This window comes from Varanus komodoensis, unplaced genomic scaffold (genome assembly GCF_004798865.1).
Source record: "Varanus komodoensis strain SLA01 unplaced genomic scaffold, ASM479886v1 scaffold22, whole genome shotgun sequence".
Taxonomy (NCBI): Eukaryota; Metazoa; Chordata; class Lepidosauria; order Squamata; family Varanidae; genus Varanus; species Varanus komodoensis.
In genome coordinates, this window is record NW_025335606.1 from 12,578,530 (window position 1) to 12,599,313 (window position 20,784).

Genomic DNA, 20,784 nt, shown 5'->3' on the forward strand with positions numbered 1-20,784 from the left:
GCGGTGAGGGCGGCGAAAAAGAGACACTTCTCCGCTTCCATTGCCTCCTCACAATGCCGTCCGGCGGAGCTCTTTTGAGTGGTGCAAGGCCTGGTTCACCCAGGGCCAAAGGAAGAGCTGATTCCACCCTCAAAGTCCCGCTGTGACGACTTTGCCGAGCATTTTAGGGAGAAAATCGCTCAGATTCGTCACGAGCTGGATTCCACTATTGATTCAGAGGTTTTAAGGGAGACACCAACGCTGCCGTCTGGTCCAGAATTATTGGATGAATTTCAGTTATTGCGGCCCGATGATGTGGACAAGGTGCTTGGACGAGTACGTCCTACCACTTGCCTTTTGGACCCTTGCCCGTCTTGGTTAATAAAGGATTCCAAGCACGGGATTGGAACCTGGATCTTGGAAGTGGTTAACGCTTCTCTGAGGGAGGGTCGGGTGCCTGCCCCTTTAAAGGAGGCGGTAGTCCGACCGGTCCTGAAGAAGGCATCACTGGATCCAGGGATGGCCGCTAACTATAGACCAGTGGCCAACATCCCGTTTCTGGGCAAGGTGTTAGAGCGGGTGGTGGCGGGACAACTCCAAGCACTCTTGGATGAAACTGATTATCTGGACCCATTTCAGTCCGGCTTCAGACCCGGGTACGGTACTGAATCTGCCTTGGTCGCCCTGTACGATGACCTGTGCAGGGAGAAGGACAGGGGGAGTGCGTCCCTGTTGGTTCTCCTGGACCTCTCAGCGGCTTTCGATACCATCGACCATGGTATCCTTCTGGATAGGCTGGCGGGATTGGGGGTCGGAGGCACCGCTTTGCGGTGGTTCCGCTCCTATCTCAACGACCGATTCCAGAAGGTGGTGTTGGGGGACTATGGCTCTGCGCCATGGCAGCTTTGCCATGGGGTACCGCAGGGTTCCATTTTGTCCCCTTTACTGTTCAATATCTACATGAAACCGCTGGGAGAGGTCATCAGGAGGTGTGGGCTGCGGACCCATCAGTATGCTGATGATACCCAGCTCTACCTCTCGTTTTCCACCAATCCAGGTGAGGCAGTGGCTGTACTGAACCGGTGCCTGACCGAGGTAATGGGCTGGATGAGGGCCAATAAACTGAAGCTCAATCCAGACAAGACGGAGGTCCTGTTGGATGGCGGTTCGGGCTTCGGAGAAGGTGACCTGAACCTTGTCCTGAATGGGGTTGCACTCCCTCCTAGGGACAAGGTCCGCAGCTTGGGAGTGCTCCTCGACCCGGAGCTTTCACTTGAAGCTCAGGTGACAACAGCGGCGAGGAGCGCTTTCCTCCAGCTTCGGCTGATTCATCAGCTGCGCCCCTACCTGGAGTACGACTGCCTTGCAACAGTGACTCATGCGCTGGTGACTTCCCGTCTTGACTTCTGTAACGCGCTCTACGTGGGGCTACCCTTGAAGATGGTCCGGATACTTCAATTGGTTCAGAATAGAGCTGCCAGGCTGCTGACGGGGACTGGACGTTATGTTCACATGACGCCAGTTCTCCGTCAGCTTCACTGGCTCCCCATTGAAGTCCGGGCCCAATTCAAGGTGTTGGTAATGACCTATAAAGCCCTAAACGGCTTGGGTCCTGGTTACCTGAAGGAGCGCTTACATCCATATTTGCCCAGTCGCCCCCTGAGATCGGCGGGAGAGGCCCTTCTCCGGGAGCCCTCCATGAGAGAAATTAGGAGGGTGGCTACTCGGAGAAGGGCTTTCTCAGCGGTGGCGCCTAAGTTATGGAATGCGCTCCCCAGAGAGGTCCGCCTGGCGCCGTCGTTATTTGTTTTTCGGCGCCAGGCTAAGACCTTTTTATTTAAGCAACATTTTAAATGCTAAATATAATTGAATTTTATCTGGCCAGGGCGGCTTATTTTATAATGTGTGTTTTATTTAAGATTATTTTATATGGATTTTAGCTTATTGTTTTATCGATGTTGTAAGCCGCCCCGAGACTTCGGCGAATGGGGCGGCATAAAAATGTTTTAATAAATAAATAAATAAATAAATAGACAAGGAATAAAAAGCACCCATAGCTCAGTGGTAGAACACATGCATTGCATGCAGAAGCTCAATCCCTGATTTCTTCAGGAAGAGTGGCTTAAGAGCTGCCATATTGACAGCACAGAGTTGGACTTAATATATGGAAGTACCTATGATGCCATTTTAATTGTTCTCCCTCACCCACAGTACAAGAAGTCAACAGTGTAATCCCAGGAAGCTGCTTGATGGGAAATTCAGTACAGAGAAAAACCAAATACTTATTCTCACCTAATTAGACTGTGGAATTCATTTCCACAGGATGTAGTCAAAGCCACCGAAATTAATGAAGCCTGTAAATGGCTACTAGGTCTGACTGTCTATTTGCTACATCCAGCATCAGTGGCTATATGCCTTTGGACACCAGTTGCTGGGGCACATGGGCAGGTGGGTGTTGCTCTTAAGTTATCAATAATTGTGATCAATAATTTTCCGTGCTGGGACTTTTTAATGAAGGACGATATACGAAAGCTATATAATGTATTTATGTATGTATGTCAGCTGTCTGGCCACATTGCTAAAATTTATTTACTATTTTGGTATCCCACTTTTATTTTGTCCCTGCAAAAACCTCCAGGCAGGTTACATATCCCCTCCTCTTCCCCCATTTTACAGGCATGTACACTCCGGGCAGCGATGACAATCTCCCGCCAGCCCAGTCTTGCGGACAACCTACAGGAGGGCCCAGGCCGAAGCAGCGCGTGCGGAGCGGCGGGGCCTCGGCCGGGGGGAGCCTCGCCCTCGCCGCCCACCGCCCGCGCGACAGGCGACGCCGGCTTCGCGCCCCCCCCCCCCGGCTTCCTGCCACGAAGGGGAACCCCCCGCCTCCGCGGCTTCCTGCGCCCGCCCGGCGGCGGCCATGTCTCCTCCTCCCGCACCCCCGGCCCGCCCTCAACACGCCCGGCAGAGTTTCTTCCTTCCTTTCTGCTTCCTCGCAAAATCGTTCGGGCTTAAGCACCGCAGTAAATGCGAGCGCGGCGCGGCTTCTTGGAGCGAGCGAGCGGCGGAAGCCTCCTTCTCCCGGGATGGCGTGCTCGCTGCCGGCCGCCCCCCTGCCCATAAACCGCCTGGCGGAGCCCCTGCTGAGGAAACTCAGCCACCTGCTGGACCAGGCGGATACGGGCAAAGGCTGGAGGGACTTGGCCCAGCTAGCCGGGAGCCAAGGCGGGGTCAGGCTGAGGTGAGGGGCTGCCGCTGGGCCGGGCGGAGAGGTGTGTCGGTGCGCGTGTGAAGGGGTTCCGTTTGTGCGGCTTGTCTCGGGGAGATGCTCTGACCGTTGGCGGGGGCGGGGGGATTGCTGAACAGCGTTAGGGGGCAGCCCGCTAGGGCTGGGACCCCCGGTCAGGATTGTCCACAGGCAGGGTTAGTGAGCAGCCCTTTAGGGCTGGAGCCCCGCATCTTTCGTGGGGGGCCCCGATCTCTGGGAAGTCATCGACTCCACACCCAGGTGGCCTTGGGCACCTGCTGAAATAAAGGTCTGGGGGTCCTGATGAACCCCGCCACACCTGACCCTCTTGGATTCGCTGGCCGTTTGCCCATAGGTGCTTCTCTTACTGCAGCTTCTCTTATTTACTTTCTGCTTTAATTTCCCCCGGCCCGGTAAAATCAAGTTTCCTCTCCCCATAGAGGTGCACTTCAAAAACATGCTCTTGTAAGGCACACAGGAAAACTAAGAGCTTGTGTACAGTGGTAGATGCAAAAGTGTGCTTTACTTTTTGATCTGTAGGCCTCAGCCCCAGATCTTTGAGGATCTAGCACTGCTTTTGTGGCTAAGGCAGTGGAAATTTTCAGGTTACGCAAAGCTGCTTTGAGGTTTAGGTTGCAGCAAAGAGCACAGGTGGTATATGGTGACCTGGCAGGCTTGGGGAGGGGGCAACTGGGATGGCCATTTATGGATGCTTCCAAAAGGGGAAGTGCATCACCCCAAAATGCATGTATTTATATGCATCTGCATATAGATATCATGCCTTTCTGCCAGAATAACAGCCATCAAGGTGGCCAAAAAAGGCTATCACTGGCTCCTAGTCATGATGGTTCAATGCTGCTTCCAAGCTCAGACCTGATCATTGGGAAACAATGATAAGAAAGATAAGAAATGCCCTCATATCCTGCTCTACTTATGAACTTTCTAAAGGGATCTGGTTCATTCTGGGAATCAAGATATTGGACTAGCTCCCCTTTGATCTGATCCATCAAGGCTATTTTTTTTTCAAGAAAGTTTAGAATGGGTTTGGCACCTTTCTCCCCCCACTATTCTTTGACAGGGTTTTTGTACCTTTGAAATTATGCAGAAATTCAACAAGTGAAGAAATAGAATACCTTTACCTGTTGAAAGGCTATTTGTCACTAATATTCAGGGCATAAGAGCCCTGCAAGTGAAGGAAGGTTGCTGTCCTGCTTAGGTAACTGAAATGTTCCACACTGGGCAGCATTTGATAGGACAAGTCATTCCTTACCTGGCATACCCTGAAGAATTCTGAGGAGATTAAAGCTAGGTATGGGTACTTTGTCTGCAAAAGGTGGGGAAGAAATCTGCATATGAGCAGTCAATGTTGAGGGTCTGGAATACAGATAATTACCCCAGTGGGATTACTAGAAACAAGGAGTGATGGGCAGGTGTGGAAGAAACAGGTTAGTGGGGAAGGGTTGAGATGGATTTGAAAATACCCAATAAGCATTTTTGATTTGGCGTAAGGTTGAAAGTTTTATAGAACGTTCAGAAGGGATGGGTGAACCTTCAAATACCCACCATAACTCAGTGTGGAGATGAATCTCTGCTCTCTCAAAATAGAGCATTCCCAGCTAACTAGTTTGGACTCTGAGGAAGAAGAGGAGGAGTGAACTGTCAAGTTTACCAAGCAATACTATGGGCTAGTGTGTGAGAACCAAACTATCTTGGGTAAGGAGGGGTGGGGGGATACTGTAAGAACAGGGAAGGGTAGAAAAAGAAGAGGAATTATTTGACCCTGTGAAAAGGCTAAACAGGTAGGCCAATTAAGTAATGTCAGACATTCCTGCCATCTGGCTTTTAAGTAGTGAGTCAAGAACTTTCAGGAAAGGAAGGGATTGTTTCAGTTTGCATTCAACTCTTCATATAGGCAAAAGCTACTCCTACTTACTCTACGGTATCGTTACTCAGATTTATGCTGCTTCTAAATCTGCTGACCACCAATAAAGGACTGTGATTCTAAAAGTTTCAACTGCAGGAAAGAGAGAAGAAAGATGTTCATGACAAGTAGAGTCCATGCTGGAAGTCTCCAAAGTCAATCAGTGGTACCTCCAGTTATCAAAACAATCAGGTAGCATGTAACATGAAAGTCTTGGGGAACTTCTGTCAACTTCTGAGTAGAGTCTCTGATCTCGTAGCTTCCTGTGTCTGTATTTTAGGCTAAACCAATAGTTTGGCAAAAACAAATAAGGATGCTAGAATTTTGGTATAAAGTATGGGCAAATAGGCAGCGTTAAAGTCAGGACACAAAGTGATAAATTATTGCATTAATATCCTCTCATTCCCGCTTCTGCCCCCAGGAGCTAATGGTGGTACCCATATGAATTACTTCATTTTATTCCACAGTGACTCTATGAGGCTGATTGCATTCCACAGTTAAGCAGGGATATAAGCTGAGTTGCTCTTAATTGGTACCTTTCAAATTTAGATTTGTTAGATGCCTATATTTAAGGGTGTCATAGCGTTGATATATCTAATTAATTTTCTATGTGGCAAAGATACTGTAGTTGAGTTGAGAAAACAGGTTTCGCTTCTCATAGAGGTTGTCCCTTGTAATAGCATGATTGTGTCCTATACTGTATGTCTCAGCCTGTATGTTGAAAGAAACTTCTTAAGGCTCTGGCCAAAACTCTGAATTGCACAGCTCTTGGAGGTAGCTAATCTTGGTACAATTTTGCATTGGCTAAGATCCAGTCTTACAATCACTTTTGGCATATAGCTCAGGCATATAGCAAAATTGCCTTCTGTGAAAGGAAGCTTCCCATTGCATGGTGGTATAAGACACTGCTCTGGCCATGTCCAGGTAAGTGACTCATGCAAAAACAGGGTGAATGGGCATATCCAAGACTGCATAATTCCCTTTTCTTCACTGGAAAGGCAAACCTTTCAGATGTAAAAGTGAAATAACTCCAATTTTAGGTGGGTTGGGGTAGGTGAATGTATCACAGGTATTAGAAGTTTGGGGAATGTTGGCTAAGTGGTACATTGTGCTTAAGACCAAGGTCTTCCCATTAAGCCCCAAATGAATGCTTGTGCACAGTTTTGAATCTTCCTCTGCACATCCGGTTGAATTTAGTTTATTACATTGTCATCCCCAAAAAGGAGCTCTCGTCTGCTATTCTGTGAGAGATAGAACCAGATAGAACCAGCGGACAGATCAGGCTCCAAGGGACGAAACCAGTGATGCAGGGTGAACAGTTTACCTGTTTGGAATGTGTTGTTTCATCAAATTAATCAGTAACAATGAATGGACACAACAGTTTAGATCTAATTGAGCAACTAGGATTGATGCAACACTAGTCAAAACTAAACTCAAGCCTATAATTACCTGTTCTTCAGGTGAGTATAACTAGGAAGGTATATATTTCTGTTTGCAGCTCTTCAGGCACACTGAACTTAGAATGTTGCTAGTTTTCACTATCTTCATTTTTCTCTCAGTATTTAAACAATGCAATTAAGACTATTTTGTTGAATTGTTGTGTCGTAAATATTCCTACATACTCCTGTAAAAGTTATTTCCAAGTAAAGCTTTGAATCTGGTCAAATAAACAGCATGAAATACATGTTATTGATTTTCTCTCAGACTCATAAAATCAAATAATCCATATATTTAAACAGCAGGTACAATTAATACTTTATTAGTTTTGTTTACAATTGTAAGTCAGCTAGACATGCTGTTTCCATTTATTTAGGGCAACAATTGATTCACTGGAAGTGTTTCTGCTTCAACATTTTCCAGGCAACCTGCTTCATTTTTTATTTAATTTATATACTGCTCAACAGCCAAGGCTTTCTAGGTTGTTCACAACAATTTTTAAGTATAATAAAATGATCAGCCCAGTACTGAACAAATCAGTATTGCTTTGGTTTCTCTGGACTGCCATTCCAAGAATATGGAGATCCCTCTGTTTTCTTTCCAACGTCATAATTTTATTTTATATTTTTATACCACTTTCCATCTGATAGTAAAATCAGATGTATAGTTAGATCAGACTGCCTTCACAATAACAGATCTAGGGTACCAGGTGCTGTCAACAAAGTCTTGTTTTGCTACTCTGAGAGGTGACAAAGCTGCATTGCATCTGCTGGTTTCAAAACCCTTGTTGAGAATGAGTGCCCTACAGGGTCCACATCAAAGGTGAGCATAGTCAGGCACCTGCTGTGTTCCCACACCTCAGCAGAGAATCACTGACAAAAGTCTCCAGGACCTGCTGCTTCTCTTCACTGCTGCAACTAGCTTGTTTGTCTGCCTGTTGCTCCTGTCCAGGCAATGGTGGTGCTGAGCAATGGGAGTGGGAAATACCATAAGCTATGTGCTCACTGACTCTGCTGTCAGTCAAGTAAGGATGAGAGAAAAGAAGCAATAGCACCTCGTAACAGTGGCAGGGAGAAGAAAGACTCACTGAGATGGCTTGCCCAAGGACACTGAAAAACCTGAAGTCACCTCTGGCCTGCCTGCAGAGGACTTGGATGAGGCAAACAAGTCACTGGTAACCTAAATCAGGGATGGCTAGTGAGCCAATTCAAATGTTGTAGATGTCTCCTGAAGTGCTGTGTTCTGTTATGTATAGGTTCAAGTGAATCCTACTTTCTTTCTGTTGTTCGGGGGGGGGGGGGCACTGATCTGGTACTTGGCAATTGGCTGATGCCAGAAGTTTCTATGAAGTCTTGGGTTGATACAGAGTCTTTCAATTGTTTGAGCCACTGCAGTAAATCTACCATATGTAGATTTGTCTTAGAACTCTTAGAATCTTAGATTTGTCTTAGAAATAGAAGTGCATGTCTTAGAAAGCTAAGACAGAATGGTTTGTTTCATGTATTACAATGCAGCAGTGTACTGGTGCATACTAAATAAACAGTAACACTCAGTCCTTAGGTTGTTTAGTATTACACGTAAACTAGGAACTCTGGCATATCAGAGACAAGCTTGAGTGCCAGGTCTGGCTTCGTTTTGTCCCAACAGGCAAGAATCCCTGGTTCACATGTTATACTAAACAAGCCAGAAATGTCCTGGGGCAGCAAGTACTTGCACACTTGTTCATTCACTACAAACCAGGTTGATTGATTGTTTTACACTTGGATTGTCATCCCATGTGATCTGACTTTTTATACACAAGGTTCTACTATTAAGCAACCTTGGTCATCACTGTTACTAGAGAGTAATGTTTACTTGATATGCCATGTGGTCATGCCCTTATTTAAAGGAATCGTGAAGTAATATTGAGGCAATATTTTGCATCAATAGTTGTGAAGTCCATGTTCATATACCTGGTTCTAGTGACATTTCTTGGTAAAAGAACCTTTTTGCAGTTACATTGTACTGGAGAGTAGTTTTAATTCCTGTAATTAATCATATGTATAAATATACATACCAGCACATTTTTTTAACATGGTACAATTCTTTTCAGTTCCCTGGAATTGGAGCAATGTTCTCTCCAGGTGCTGGAGCCTGAAGGAAGTCCCAGCAGGAGTCTTCTTCAACTAATGGGTGAAAGAGGCTGTACTGTGCAGGAACTGACAGAACTGCTGCAGACCCTAGAACATAGTGAGGCATTTCAGTGTCTCAGTCCTCCTAGTGAGTTTTGTTTTTGAAAATATATCACTTTTCTGTGACGGGCTTAATGCTTTCTTAAAGATAATTTATACCTTATGCTTAAAACATTAAAAGCCACTTGGGTGGTGTGCCTTTTAAGAGTTTCAAGTCTTCCTTCTAACATGGGAATAATTGCAAAAGAGTTTGAAATCATACAGACCCTTGTTCATCTCCATTTGTCTGTTTTGTTTATATTTGTCCAGACTTCTTAATTTTTCTCTGGAGAGAATCCTTGAAGCATAAAATACAATCCTTTTCACTCCAAGGGCCACGTGTGATGCTGGCTTGAGAACTGGTGGGTGCACATGTATGCACAAATGTGCATGTGTGCCTACATGCATGCACACAGCAGCCGTTCTTTTTTTACTGCTAGAAGTGACAGCAGCTCTGGGAGAGGGAGTTCAGTCATGAGAAATTGGTAGAGGCAGGATTCTCGGAGGATGGAGTACAGTAAAGTCCTTAAAGGGCTGCATGTGGCTTCCAGGCTGCAGGTTGTGCATCCCTGCTTTACAGCTCTGAAAGTTCAGAGGCTGCTTTTCACATACTGGGTGGATGTGCATGTCACAACAAACAACCATGTGCAGTTACCACAGTTTGTCAGGCACATTGAAGTAACTTCAGTCAGGCTCATGTAGGTAACTCTTCCCTCTCCTGCCATCTCCTTCCCTCTCAATCCTCCAGGCGGTATCCCAGGAAGGAAGCAGACTCCCCTTTTTGACAGCTGTGCTTGCCAGAAGCGTTCATCTCCTCACTGCTGCTAACAGTGTCTGCTGTGAAAACAGAGCCCCTGCCCTGAAGCACAGCAGAGAAGATGGGGGAGCTTATCAGGCACCCTTTATTCTTTGTCCAGAGAGGACCACTGGAACAGGAAGGAGATGCCTGACAGAAGTGCCTGCTCAAGCATTTGTCAGGGGTGTGTGTAAATCACTGGGTAGTGTTGCAGATAGAAGCTGCTCCCCCTTGCCCCCACATGCCTGAGATAAGTACCTTGTGCATGGCATGGGGGGGGGAATCAGCTGGTTGGTGGTGCCTGGTTGGAGGATGCTGATTGCTCTGCTTGCCCACCTTTCTTGCTTCTGCTTGTGAAAACGGTGTCCCTAGCCTGGTATCCATCAGCCTGTCTTGCAAGTAGCTGTAATGAGGGGGAGGCAGTGCTCACCCTTCTTCAGCTTATTCCCTCATTTGCCAGAAAGGCATCCCCAGTTCAGTGCCATGGGGTGGGAGCAAGAATGGGGGGCAGTGAGGGAAGAAGCTGAGTAGTGCTACTCCTTTCCACGGTGCTGCCCACTGATTGCCCACTCCTGCCCCAAAGAAGATCTGGGGCACCTGTGATCTTTGTAGCATAAAAGCTGTGGCTAGCCACTTGGCAAAGGGGGCAACAACTAATCTTGCCAAGTGGCTTTCTGGTTGTGGCTTTTGCACATGATGGGTTCTGCTTTCTGGGTTTGGGTAACACAAAAGCCATCATGATATGGAGAAACCATGAACAGACTGTTGCGTTTTGTGGTTGCTAAAGTCCAAACGTACCACACATGCCACAGACATTCCAAATGCCACAACAGGTTTGGATGGCGTGAGAAACCAACAGTGTCATAAAACTGCTATGGCTTGTCTTGTTGTGTGAACCTTCCCATTAAGTGACTAGCTCTTGGAATTCTACATAGGCCAAAAGTATTTTCAGGAGTCTTTCAAACCCCTACTTTGATGCCATAAGCAAGTGAAAGCCAAATAAGTTTTTAGGATGGGTTGGAACAGCAGCAGCAGCAACCGTAGCCATCTTGCCAGGTTGAGGTGTGGGCAGGCACTGCAAGTACTCGCTAGGGTGGCTTGGATCTTACGTGCGACTTCCAGTCACTGGATTAGAGGCATTGTGCAAGACTCTTGTTTTAGTATAGAATTGCTACAGGTGGGCATGATGAGGAGAACAACTTGAGATAGCTCTTTTCTGTATTTAATTTCACATGCCCATCATTTGGAAGTGACCACTTACAAATTAAGTATGACTGGCAACAGAATAGGGAAGAAGTGCCCAAACATGGCATGCAAGATGTCTGTAGCTATGGTAGAAATCTAGGAGTACACAAAGGATTAGGTTAATTATCAGCCAGAGACTGTTCAGATGAATGCAGCTGATGTGTTGCCAGTTGTCACCTTGTGAGGTTGCTGAACAAGAATGGCATTTTCCCTTGCTTGATATTTATGGGAATTCTGTAGCATAAAAATCCCACAAAATCATTAGTTAATTGATGCATCTGAGAACTCTAAGTAACACTTGGCCTGTGTGAGTTTTGAGAAAGCAAAGGGGGATAATTACTATTTACTAATAAAGTCTAAATATAGCAGGTCAAGTAACTGCATTGCAGTTTTACTTTCTTGATTTAAAATTTTAAATACAGGAAATATTCTCTGACAGGTTGTATGGCTGCAAGTAAAGAGGAATAGCATAGTTATTTTCCATTGGTTCTTGGGTTTATGAGTTGTTTTATATGGAAGTTTTAATGAAATGCTGTCAAGGTTACAGTGTTTTTTATAGCAGGAACTGATTTAGGGAAATAGAAACTGCTAAATGAATGCACAGTTATAAAAGTTCATAGATATAGATGATCTAAGCCAGGGGTCTCAAATTCGCGGCCCGCGGGCCAATTGTGGGGACAGGCGGGGCACGGGGGAGGGGCCCTGCGGCCTTCAAAGCGCCGGCGGCGCCCGGGCTGGCCTCCGGGAGCAACGCGGGATGAGCAGCCCACCACCACCGCAGTGGTGGAATACTTGATGCGGCCCAGCCTCACCCAGCCTCTACTTCCAGCGGCCCCCAGGTACATTGAGTTTGAGACCCCTGATCTAAGCCATACTGGGACTATGCCCATTTCTGAATACTTTCCAGTACTAGCGTTTTTGTTTACACTTTGCTTCTTGAAGGAGGTAGTTAAACTACTGTGCTCCCATCCTGATTCACACTCCTGAGCTTTTGTCATGAGAGAGAGTTTAAATCTGGCCTAAAGTGCATAGCTAGTAATGTGTCTGAATAAAATGTTCATCCTCTCCATTTCCAAACATGTGAATGCTATGAACATTGAAAATTACTTTGCTAAGTGAGAGGAAGGTAGGAAAAAATCAGCCAAAATGCCTTTGTGTATTCAAGATCTGTAAATAAACATTTCTTAATGTTTATGTCTTAAATTTCAGTACAGCTATTGCTCTTGAACAGAGGAAGCCACCTATATTGAGTCAAAATGTTGGTCCATCTAGTGTAGTTTCGTGTTCCATTCTGACTGGCAGTTGCTTTCTCAGACATGCAGTATTTTTTATATAGTGATTTCATTATTATTATTAACAAGTAGTAAAGTATTTATTTTCTCTTGATTTGATTAGGATTTATGAGTGGAATAACTGATAGCAAACTTTTAGATAAGTTGATATGTTAAAGAAGAGGCATCTAATGTAAATTAATTGATCTTCTGTATTAAGCATGATTTGTACAATGCCTTCTCTTTTTTTTACAGGTATAAAAATAGTAGTAGAACCAGAATCTCACGCAGTGTTGTCTGGACAGATGGTGAAGCTGAGCTGCTGGGCAGCTGGTTATCCTCTTCTATATTATCAGTGGTTTAAAGGTGGCAAAATGGTAAACATACTAAGATGATGATGATGATCATGATGATATCCCACTTTTTCCCTTTTGCAAGCAATCCAATGAAGCTTACATAGCCCCCCTCTCCATTTTAGAGTCACAACAACCCTGTGAGATAGATAAGGCTGATTGTGCATGAGTTCACCCCATGAACTTCATGGCTGAGTGGAGACTAAATCCAAATCATCCGGGTCCCCGGCCCAACATTCTGACAGCCATGTCACACTCGTAGTCCGAAGCAAGATGGAGAAGATCCATGGACTGGACTGAAAATGCAGTTTTTTCCTCTTTGGATTTACAGGAGGGGTAGACAACATAAGACCCATGGAGATTTCTGTGCTCTCCATCTCAGAATCTCTTAAAATTCCAGCTCACATTTAAAAATATTTTTCCAGTCCTTATGGTTGTAGCTGTTTTGAAAATGTGATGATAGTGAAATGAATTAGAAAACAGACACATCTCACAAGGCCAGATAGTTTCTCAGATCTTACAGTTTTTAAAATAAACTTTGATTCACATTTTGTACATTTTGAGGATCATTGTTCCAGAATAACAGCAGCACTCATGAAAAAAATGCAGAATTTATGTTAGTAGCATGCAACTAAAATATGGATATTAATTGTTGCCTTCTGGGCTGAGACATTTCCATTATGGCAAGTAAATGTGAATAAAGTACCTGCCACTGCTTTATGATCTTATTGCTGACAACCACTTATTTCAGGGGAAAATTTAAATGATTTATGATTGACATCATTTTTAATTTTGATCAAGATAAACTGAGACAAAAACATGCATGATATATTTACCTGCATTTGTTTACTGTTTTTGAGAACCATTCAATCATTGCCTACTCTAAATAGGTAATTTCTTTTTAAGCCTAGAGTTTAATAATCATAGTATTTATATTGCATGGACATGTGTGATCACCTTTGGGCTGTAGTCCTGTGCATTTTCACTGGAAATTTAAAAATGTATTTATTATTTAAAAGGTATCAAGGCAGTGTGCAGCAGTTCAAAACAGTAAAACTCTGCAGTGATAAAACAAGAACATTAAAAAAAATTAAACATTACGGAGTACATATTTTAAAGGAGTGAATAGAGGTGCCTGTATACCCATTCTAGAGGCTAAGGGAGTAGGAGCAAATCATAATTCTGAAGGGAGGATGTCCTATAACTTGGTGGATCACAGGATAAAGGCCTCCCATGTATGCCTGACAGATGGCTCTCTGGTGTAATTGGGCCTTCAAAGGGGTCTCTTCTGTAATACTAATACTCAGGCAGGTTCATAGCAAAATGGTTGGTCACTTAAATAGCCAGGTTAAACAGTGCTGTTTTGATGTGATGTGCATCTGGTTTTTAAGTGATGGAACCTGAGCATTAAGAATGGTAAAAAAAATTCTTTTTTTAAAAAAAGCTGACTTAAAAAGATGCGTCTTTCTAAAGGCTGAGTGAGATGAGGCCCATCTCCTAAGTCCGCCAAAGAATGGCTATGAGATACTAGGGGTCCTAGTGACCTGGCAATACCACAAATTGTAATGTACATTCTGTAAGTTAAGGCTTAAAGACAGCAATCACCTTATATTCAGCAGAATTCCAAACGTCTGATTATTACAAGGTCTGAGGTACCAATATTCTGTTCAAGGGCTGTTGTGATAATTTCCTCCTCCCTTTATCCAGGAACTTTTGTGCTGTAACATGATTACTCTCTTTTCGATTCAGTGGGGCCATCAATTGTTAAAGAAAATAATAACCTGACTTTAAATCAATGTTGTGCTTAAGTTGATATGCCAAATTACCTGTTACCCATTTTCTGAAACGCATGTACCATTTTCTTAATAGGGTAGCTCTGTGGGGTCTTTCACAACTATTAGGCAGTTGCCAATTTTTTACACCTAACTGATTCACTTTATTGATCTTGATTGTTGAAATCCTTGGAAATGATATAAAATAGCAAAAATATCCTGAAATAGCTTGAGTCCAGGTTTTGTTGTTAGGTGCCATCAGGTCATCTCTGAGTTATGGCGGCCCTATGAATGAAAGCTCTCCAGAATGGCCTATTAATGACAGCCCTGTTCAGCTTTTGTAAATCCCACACTGTGGCTTCTTCTGTGGTCAGTCAATTGCATCTTTGGTTGTGCTTTTTTCCTTCTGCCTTCAACTTTCTCTAGTATGACTGCCATCTCCAGGGAGCTTTGCCTTCTCATGGTGTGCCCAAAGTATGACAACTTCAGCTTTGTCGTTTTTGTTTCTATGGAAAGGGTTAAAGCCCTTGTTATCCTGAAACAGCTTGAGTCCATTTTTCAAATCTGATGCCAAAAGCTGGTTAAACCAGCTCATAATTACTTAGGTTGGGGCTTATAAATCAGGAATCACCAATGCAGCACCTGCCAGCACTCCCAGTAGACCTTTGAGACCCCTGCAAAAGTTTGCTTTCTCTCTGTGTCACTGATTTCCTCCCTAAACACCTGATTTCCTCTCCCACCACCACCTACTTTCACATCCACTTCAACAACCTGAAGAGGACGTGGGAGGAAGTGAGCCTAGTGGGAAAGGAAGTCAGCAGTTTTTATTGTATGAAATGTAAACCTTTCTATTTTCCAGATACTTAATAGATAAGAGTTGTTTTAATACTTTATTACTGCTGCTGTGTTGTGTATCTAGTTGTTAATATTGTTGCATTGGATTTATTGTTAATTATTTATTTAAATCTGATTATTTTACTGTTTATATGTCTTCTAAATTTGTAAACTGCCCAGAGAGTTAACTGGGGGATATTTAGTGTGCACAAATGTTTGGTGATGCAGAAATGTGGAAAGTGATTTTCATACCACCCATATTCTCAACTGTGCCATTTTATTGATAGGAAACTTATCATGATTGCCTATGACTAGCAAATTTGTGGCTGAGCAGAAGCATAACTTCTTATCCATTCCAAGTTCAGCCATCTGTTGGTAAAATGACAAGTCTGTGAGGTCAAATGATATTGTCACTTCGTTGGTGAACACTTGTGCCTGCAATTCTGGCCAACTGTTCTTATGTCATACTTAAGATCTCAACATAACATTAGGGTTGTACCTCTTCATTCTTAACCACTCCACTGCACCTGAACTGGAGAGAGACCTTGACCTAGTTCACGTGATCGCAGGATGTCTAATAAGCCATGGTGGCTTATTCACTCTTCTGCCTGTGCCAGTCCCATGTTGAGGGGATTAGCTTGTTGTGTCACATGAACCCAGACAGCATGGCTTTTTGCCATGGTAGCAAGGCATCTAGGACCCTATAACCTATTGGTTTTGCATGGTTTGTTACCCATTGCATGACACCACAACCTGCCAAGGGTAGTTTTGCAGATCCTCCTAGATGCTGCTGGTATGCATTAAGCAGAAATAGGCTGCTGTGAATTAATTCTCAAGCTCCATTCATGTCTTTCAAATCGGTTTAATTCTGAAGCTCACCTAATAACCTTATGAGCCTCACAGAGTGGTTGTGGTGATAAATGGGATACCTCCAAGTTCCTTGGAAGATGGGTGAAATGCAAAGCTGTTAGAATGAATTGAAAAATGTGAGGGTTGCAAGGTGTCCTTTTTCTTAGGTGGCTGGCTTAAATCATTCTTATATGGAAAATAGGTGCTTTGGTGTTTTATCCTGCACTGTTGCAATTTGTGCTAAACCATCCTTTTTTATTCAACTCAACTCAGATTCCACATGGGAATTCCCCAGAACTGGTGATCAACCAAGTGACTGCAGAGGATGCTGGATTTTACATATGCCGAGTGAACAGTGACTCTTCCTATGAGTTCACCCAATGGGCACAACTGGATGTTTGTGATATGCAAGGAACTTATCATGGTAAGTAAGAAAAGTTTTGACCAGTACGAATTATTAAAAATTCTTTCCTTTGGAAAATATTTGTATTACCTTAAGACATCCCAGCAACATAGTTCAGAGAGAAATGGGTCTCTTCTCTAAGTACAGCACAAGCGCACTGTGCTAGTCTTAATTTTTTGAAAAGGAGAAAAAATGCATCTGTAAGTTTCTTATCTAAGTTATATTTTAGCCTTCATTCTTGCATACCAGATTGAATCAACTCAGTGACCTTTGATCTTACTCAGTTTTGGAGGATCTCCTTGATTTCTTAGAATTGTGAAAAAAGATTTTTGATCAAAACATAATGATGAAGAAACAAGTCATTTTTGAGCTTTTATGGATTTTGTAAATGTAACTATGTGAAAGCCCTTGTAGGTTTTATATTTTCATGACTTAGGCTTTTACAACTGTACTATTTTGAAAAATATCAGTAGCTATATCCTTTAGGATTAATGACTGTGTACTTGTGGACTCTCAGAAACTGAAGATCTGCTACACCATCTACGGGTGTATTCTTTATATGTATTACCAATATGGAAATACTGTTGATAGGCTGCAACCTGAATGTGCCTTAAACACCTTCAAAAATTTGTGCCAAAGTTCTGACTTTGGATAACAATAAATATTTATTTATTTGTTTGTTTATTTAAACCATTTGTATCCCGTCCTTCACAGCAGCATCTCAGGATGGCTTACAAGCTTAAAATCACAACAGTAATAAAAACTGTCAATAATACAATAGTCAAATAATAATAATAATAAATACAATCAATAGTAATAAAAATACAGAGTTAAAAATAAGTAAAATACATTCAAAGAAAAAGATAATATAAATAATTGAGATAAAAAAGAGAGTCTGTTAACTTCTAAAATCCCTAATTTTTAAAATAACATTCAAAGAAAAAGGTTTTCACCTGGTGCTGAAAAGAGTATAGGACCAGTATAAGAAACAAAAAAAATGATTCTTTGGTATGAAGACCTTTGGTGTAGTTTAGTTCAGATTTAACTAATTAATTTAACCGTTGAATTACTCTGTGGTTTCATTTTTGTTATACCTTTTGTAATGTTAGACATGTTTTATTAAGTGCCTCTGGCATACAAATAAATGATTGTTAGAATTGTATGCTACCCTTTCTTCAAGAAACTTCTTCAGAACTGTGTTGCCTCATAGCCTGTTGGATAGTCTAGGGCAGGGGTCCTCAAACTTTTTCAATAGGGGGCCAGTTGAAAGGCAGTGCGACCGGTGTGGGCCGGGGGGGGGGGCTGGGAACGTGGGCTGGTGAGTCATCGTTGGGCACGCGCAAGGCAGCATTTGGTGCGCGCAGCAGTGGCTTGCTCACTCAGAGATCTCCAAGCGAGCAAGTCACCGCCTCCCTGCCCGCTCTGCAAGGCAGCAGTGAGCCCGCGCACGGCGGGCAGGGGGGAGGCGCGCAGCAGCGGCAGCTCACTCTCTCAGAGATCTCCCAACGAGTCCAAAACCATCTCCAAGTGAGCAAGCCACCACTTCCTGCCCGCTTGGGTGGTGGCGTGGGCCGGATAAATGAGCATGGCGGGCCAGATTCATCGCGCGGGCCGTAGTTTGAGGACCCATGGTCTAGGGACAAGGAGATGGGGTGGAACGAGAGGCGCAGAGATACTTGCTTCTAGCCAGACAGAGAATTTCGTAATTGAGTGGGAATTAGACTCTTGATTTTCTATGTCCAAATGCTGCAACTGAGCATTTTTTCACTCAAAAAATTATTTGCCTGCAGAGGCCTCTAGAACAGCTTCCTATATCTGTCCTTGTATTACTACATAAAAAGATAAGACAAGCCATACTGGATAAGACTAAAGGTCCATCTAGTCCAGCATTCCATATGCACTGTGGCAAACCAGCTGCCCAGAGGATCGCTCAAGCAGGATAGGTGCAAGATATCTACCTGCTCTCGTTTCTCAGCAACTGGTGTATCCAGGCATGTCACCTCTGGTGAAGGAGGTAACACATAGTAATGCTAGTAGCCACAGATAGACTCTACTTCCTTGAACCTGTCCAGTCCCTTTTAAAAACCATCTAGATTGGTTGCCATCACTGCTTCCCATGGAAATGAGTTCCACACATTGTGTGCAGAAGTTCTTCCTTTTATCTTTCCTAAGCCTTCCCCCAGTCAGCTTCATAGATGACCCCATGTTTGAGAGTTATGCAAGACAAATTCCTTGCTCTCTAATTTTCTTCACTCTGTGAATAATTTTTAAACACCTCTATCATGTCTTCTCATTCTTGCCTTTTTTCCAAGCTGAACAGTCCCAGTTTTGCAGCCACTCCTCACAGGGAGATGCTCCAGTCCATTGATAATTTTTGTTACCCTTTTCTGTATATTTTCCAATTCAATAATGTCATTATTCAGATGAGGCAACCAGAATGGAGCACAATACTCTTAAATGAGGTTGTATGCAGGGTTTGTGCAAGGGGAGTAAATGCTTGGCAGTTCTATTTTCTGTTCTGTTCCAAATTAAGCCTATCATGGAGTTCATCTTTTTCACAGCAGGCATGCGCTGGGCCGATATTTTTGAGCTGTCCACTAGCACCCAAGATCCCTTTCTTCCTGAGTCACTATTAGTTCCTCTCCCATCACCATGTACTTGTAATTGAGATTTTTAGCCCCAACATGCATTACTTTACACTTAAATTGCACTGCATTTGCCATTTCGATGCCCATTCCCCCAACTTGGTGAGATCCCTTGCAGCTCACAATCCCTTATGGTTTTGACCATTCTAAACAGTGTATCATCAGCAAATGTGGCCACTTCTGTACTTACTCCTAATTCTAGATCATTTATGAACAGGTTGAAAAGAATCAGTCTTAATACAGAATCATACGAGACTCCACTCGTGACATCTCTTCACTGGGAGAAATTACCATTTATTTCCACCATCTGTCTTTTGTTCTTCAACATTTGTGAGCCATAACAGGACTTTCACTTTTATTCTGTGACTGCTTAGTTTGCTCAGATGAGGGTTTGTCAGAAGCCTTTTGGAAGTCCATGTAAACAATGCCTACTGGATCACCCGTCTACCTACTTGTTGACACTCTCAGGAAGTGCCAATATGTTTGTGAGACAAGTTTTTCCCTTGTAGAAGCCATTCTGACTTTTTCTCATCAGGGCTTGTTCCCCTGTGTGTTTACTGATTCTATCTTTAATGATGCTTTCAAGCAGTTCACCCAGAATGGATGTTAAGGTAACTGGCCTGTAATTTCCTGGATCTCCCCTGTATTCCTTTTGGAAAATTGATGTTCAATAGGCTATTTTCCAATCCTCTGATACAAGGACTGTTTAGCAACATATTAAATGTTTTGGTAAGAAGGTTAGCTATTTCATTTTTTAGGATTCTAGGATGGATATGGTCTGGACCAGGTGATTTGCTGTTGTTCAGATTGTCAATAAGGTTGAGAACTGCTTCCTTGGTCACTACTATCAGTCTTAATTCCCCAGACTCCCTTCCAGAATAGGTATATGCTCTGTATCCTTTGCTGGGAAAACTGAAGAAAATAATTTATTCAACTTCTCTGCAATCTCCTCATTCCCCCTCAGTGTGCCTTTTAATTCTGTTAATGTCCAATGGTCCAACTGCTTCTCTAGCTGCTTTCCTACTTTTGATATATTTAAAGAATTCTTTAATGTTGGCCTTGATGTTATTAGCTATACGTTCCTTGCTTATCTGATTATTTGCTTGCATCTACAGTCTGGTGGGCCTTTCTCTCTCTCTTTTTTTAAAATTTGAATAAGACTTCCATCTTTTGGAGGAGGCTTTTTTTCTCCCTAATGGCTTCCTTGATTCTGCTCATTAACCAAGCTGGTGATTTCTTGGACTTGTATTTCTGGTTCTGTAAACTTTTTCAGTTACTTCCCAGTTTATAGTACCCTGGGAATGTTATATTTAATTTGTTGCCTATCATAATGTCAAAGGTCCACAGCTTTATAACTCCTGACCAAGTGGCATATATTTCTTATGACTTGTAATGGTGTTTCCAGCAGCTGAAGATCACTAAGCTATCTTGAGTCCTCAAAAAAAGAATACTTATTAAACTATGAGCTAGTACATCATGCTATTTTTGTAGGAAGTAGCCCAGAATTTTACTGAGGACACTGCATAATGAAAAAAAGCCAGACTGCTGTATGCATTAAAAAGCACAAAGGCTTTGACTCCTGAAGCAATCTATATTACACCTGCACTTCCATTGGTAAAATAAAGCAATTGGTAAAAATTTAAAGTGCAAGAGCAAGACTGCAATTGAATATTAAGAAAACAAAAATCATGACTACAGAAAAATTACAGAACTTTACTTCCAACAATGAAGAAATCAAAATTGCAAAAGGTTTTGTATATCTTGGCTCAGCCATCAATTCAAAGGATGACTGCAGCCAAGAAATTTAAAGAAGACTGAAATT

At 43.1% G+C, this 20,784-nt stretch overlaps 1 protein-coding gene across 2 annotated transcripts in view; it reads left to right on the forward strand.

The window, feature by feature from the left end:
- The first annotated feature begins 2,950 nt into the window (after positions 1–2,950).
- The window catches only part of MALT1 (MALT1 paracaspase), a 47,558-nt gene continuing 29,724 nt past the window's right edge, over positions 2,951–20,784 (forward strand). The window contains exons 1-4 of one of the 2 annotated variants that reach the window (XM_044431544.1): positions 2,951–3,220; positions 8,677–8,843; positions 12,362–12,483; positions 16,188–16,338. In XM_044431544.1, coding sequence (XP_044287479.1) covers positions 3,066–3,220; positions 8,677–8,843; positions 12,362–12,483; positions 16,188–16,338 — 595 coding nt within the window. In that variant the 5' untranslated portion in view covers positions 2,951–3,065. The remainder of the gene's footprint in view (positions 3,221–8,676; positions 8,844–12,361; positions 12,484–16,187; positions 16,339–20,784) is intronic. The other variant, XM_044431545.1, reaches the window with a different exon arrangement.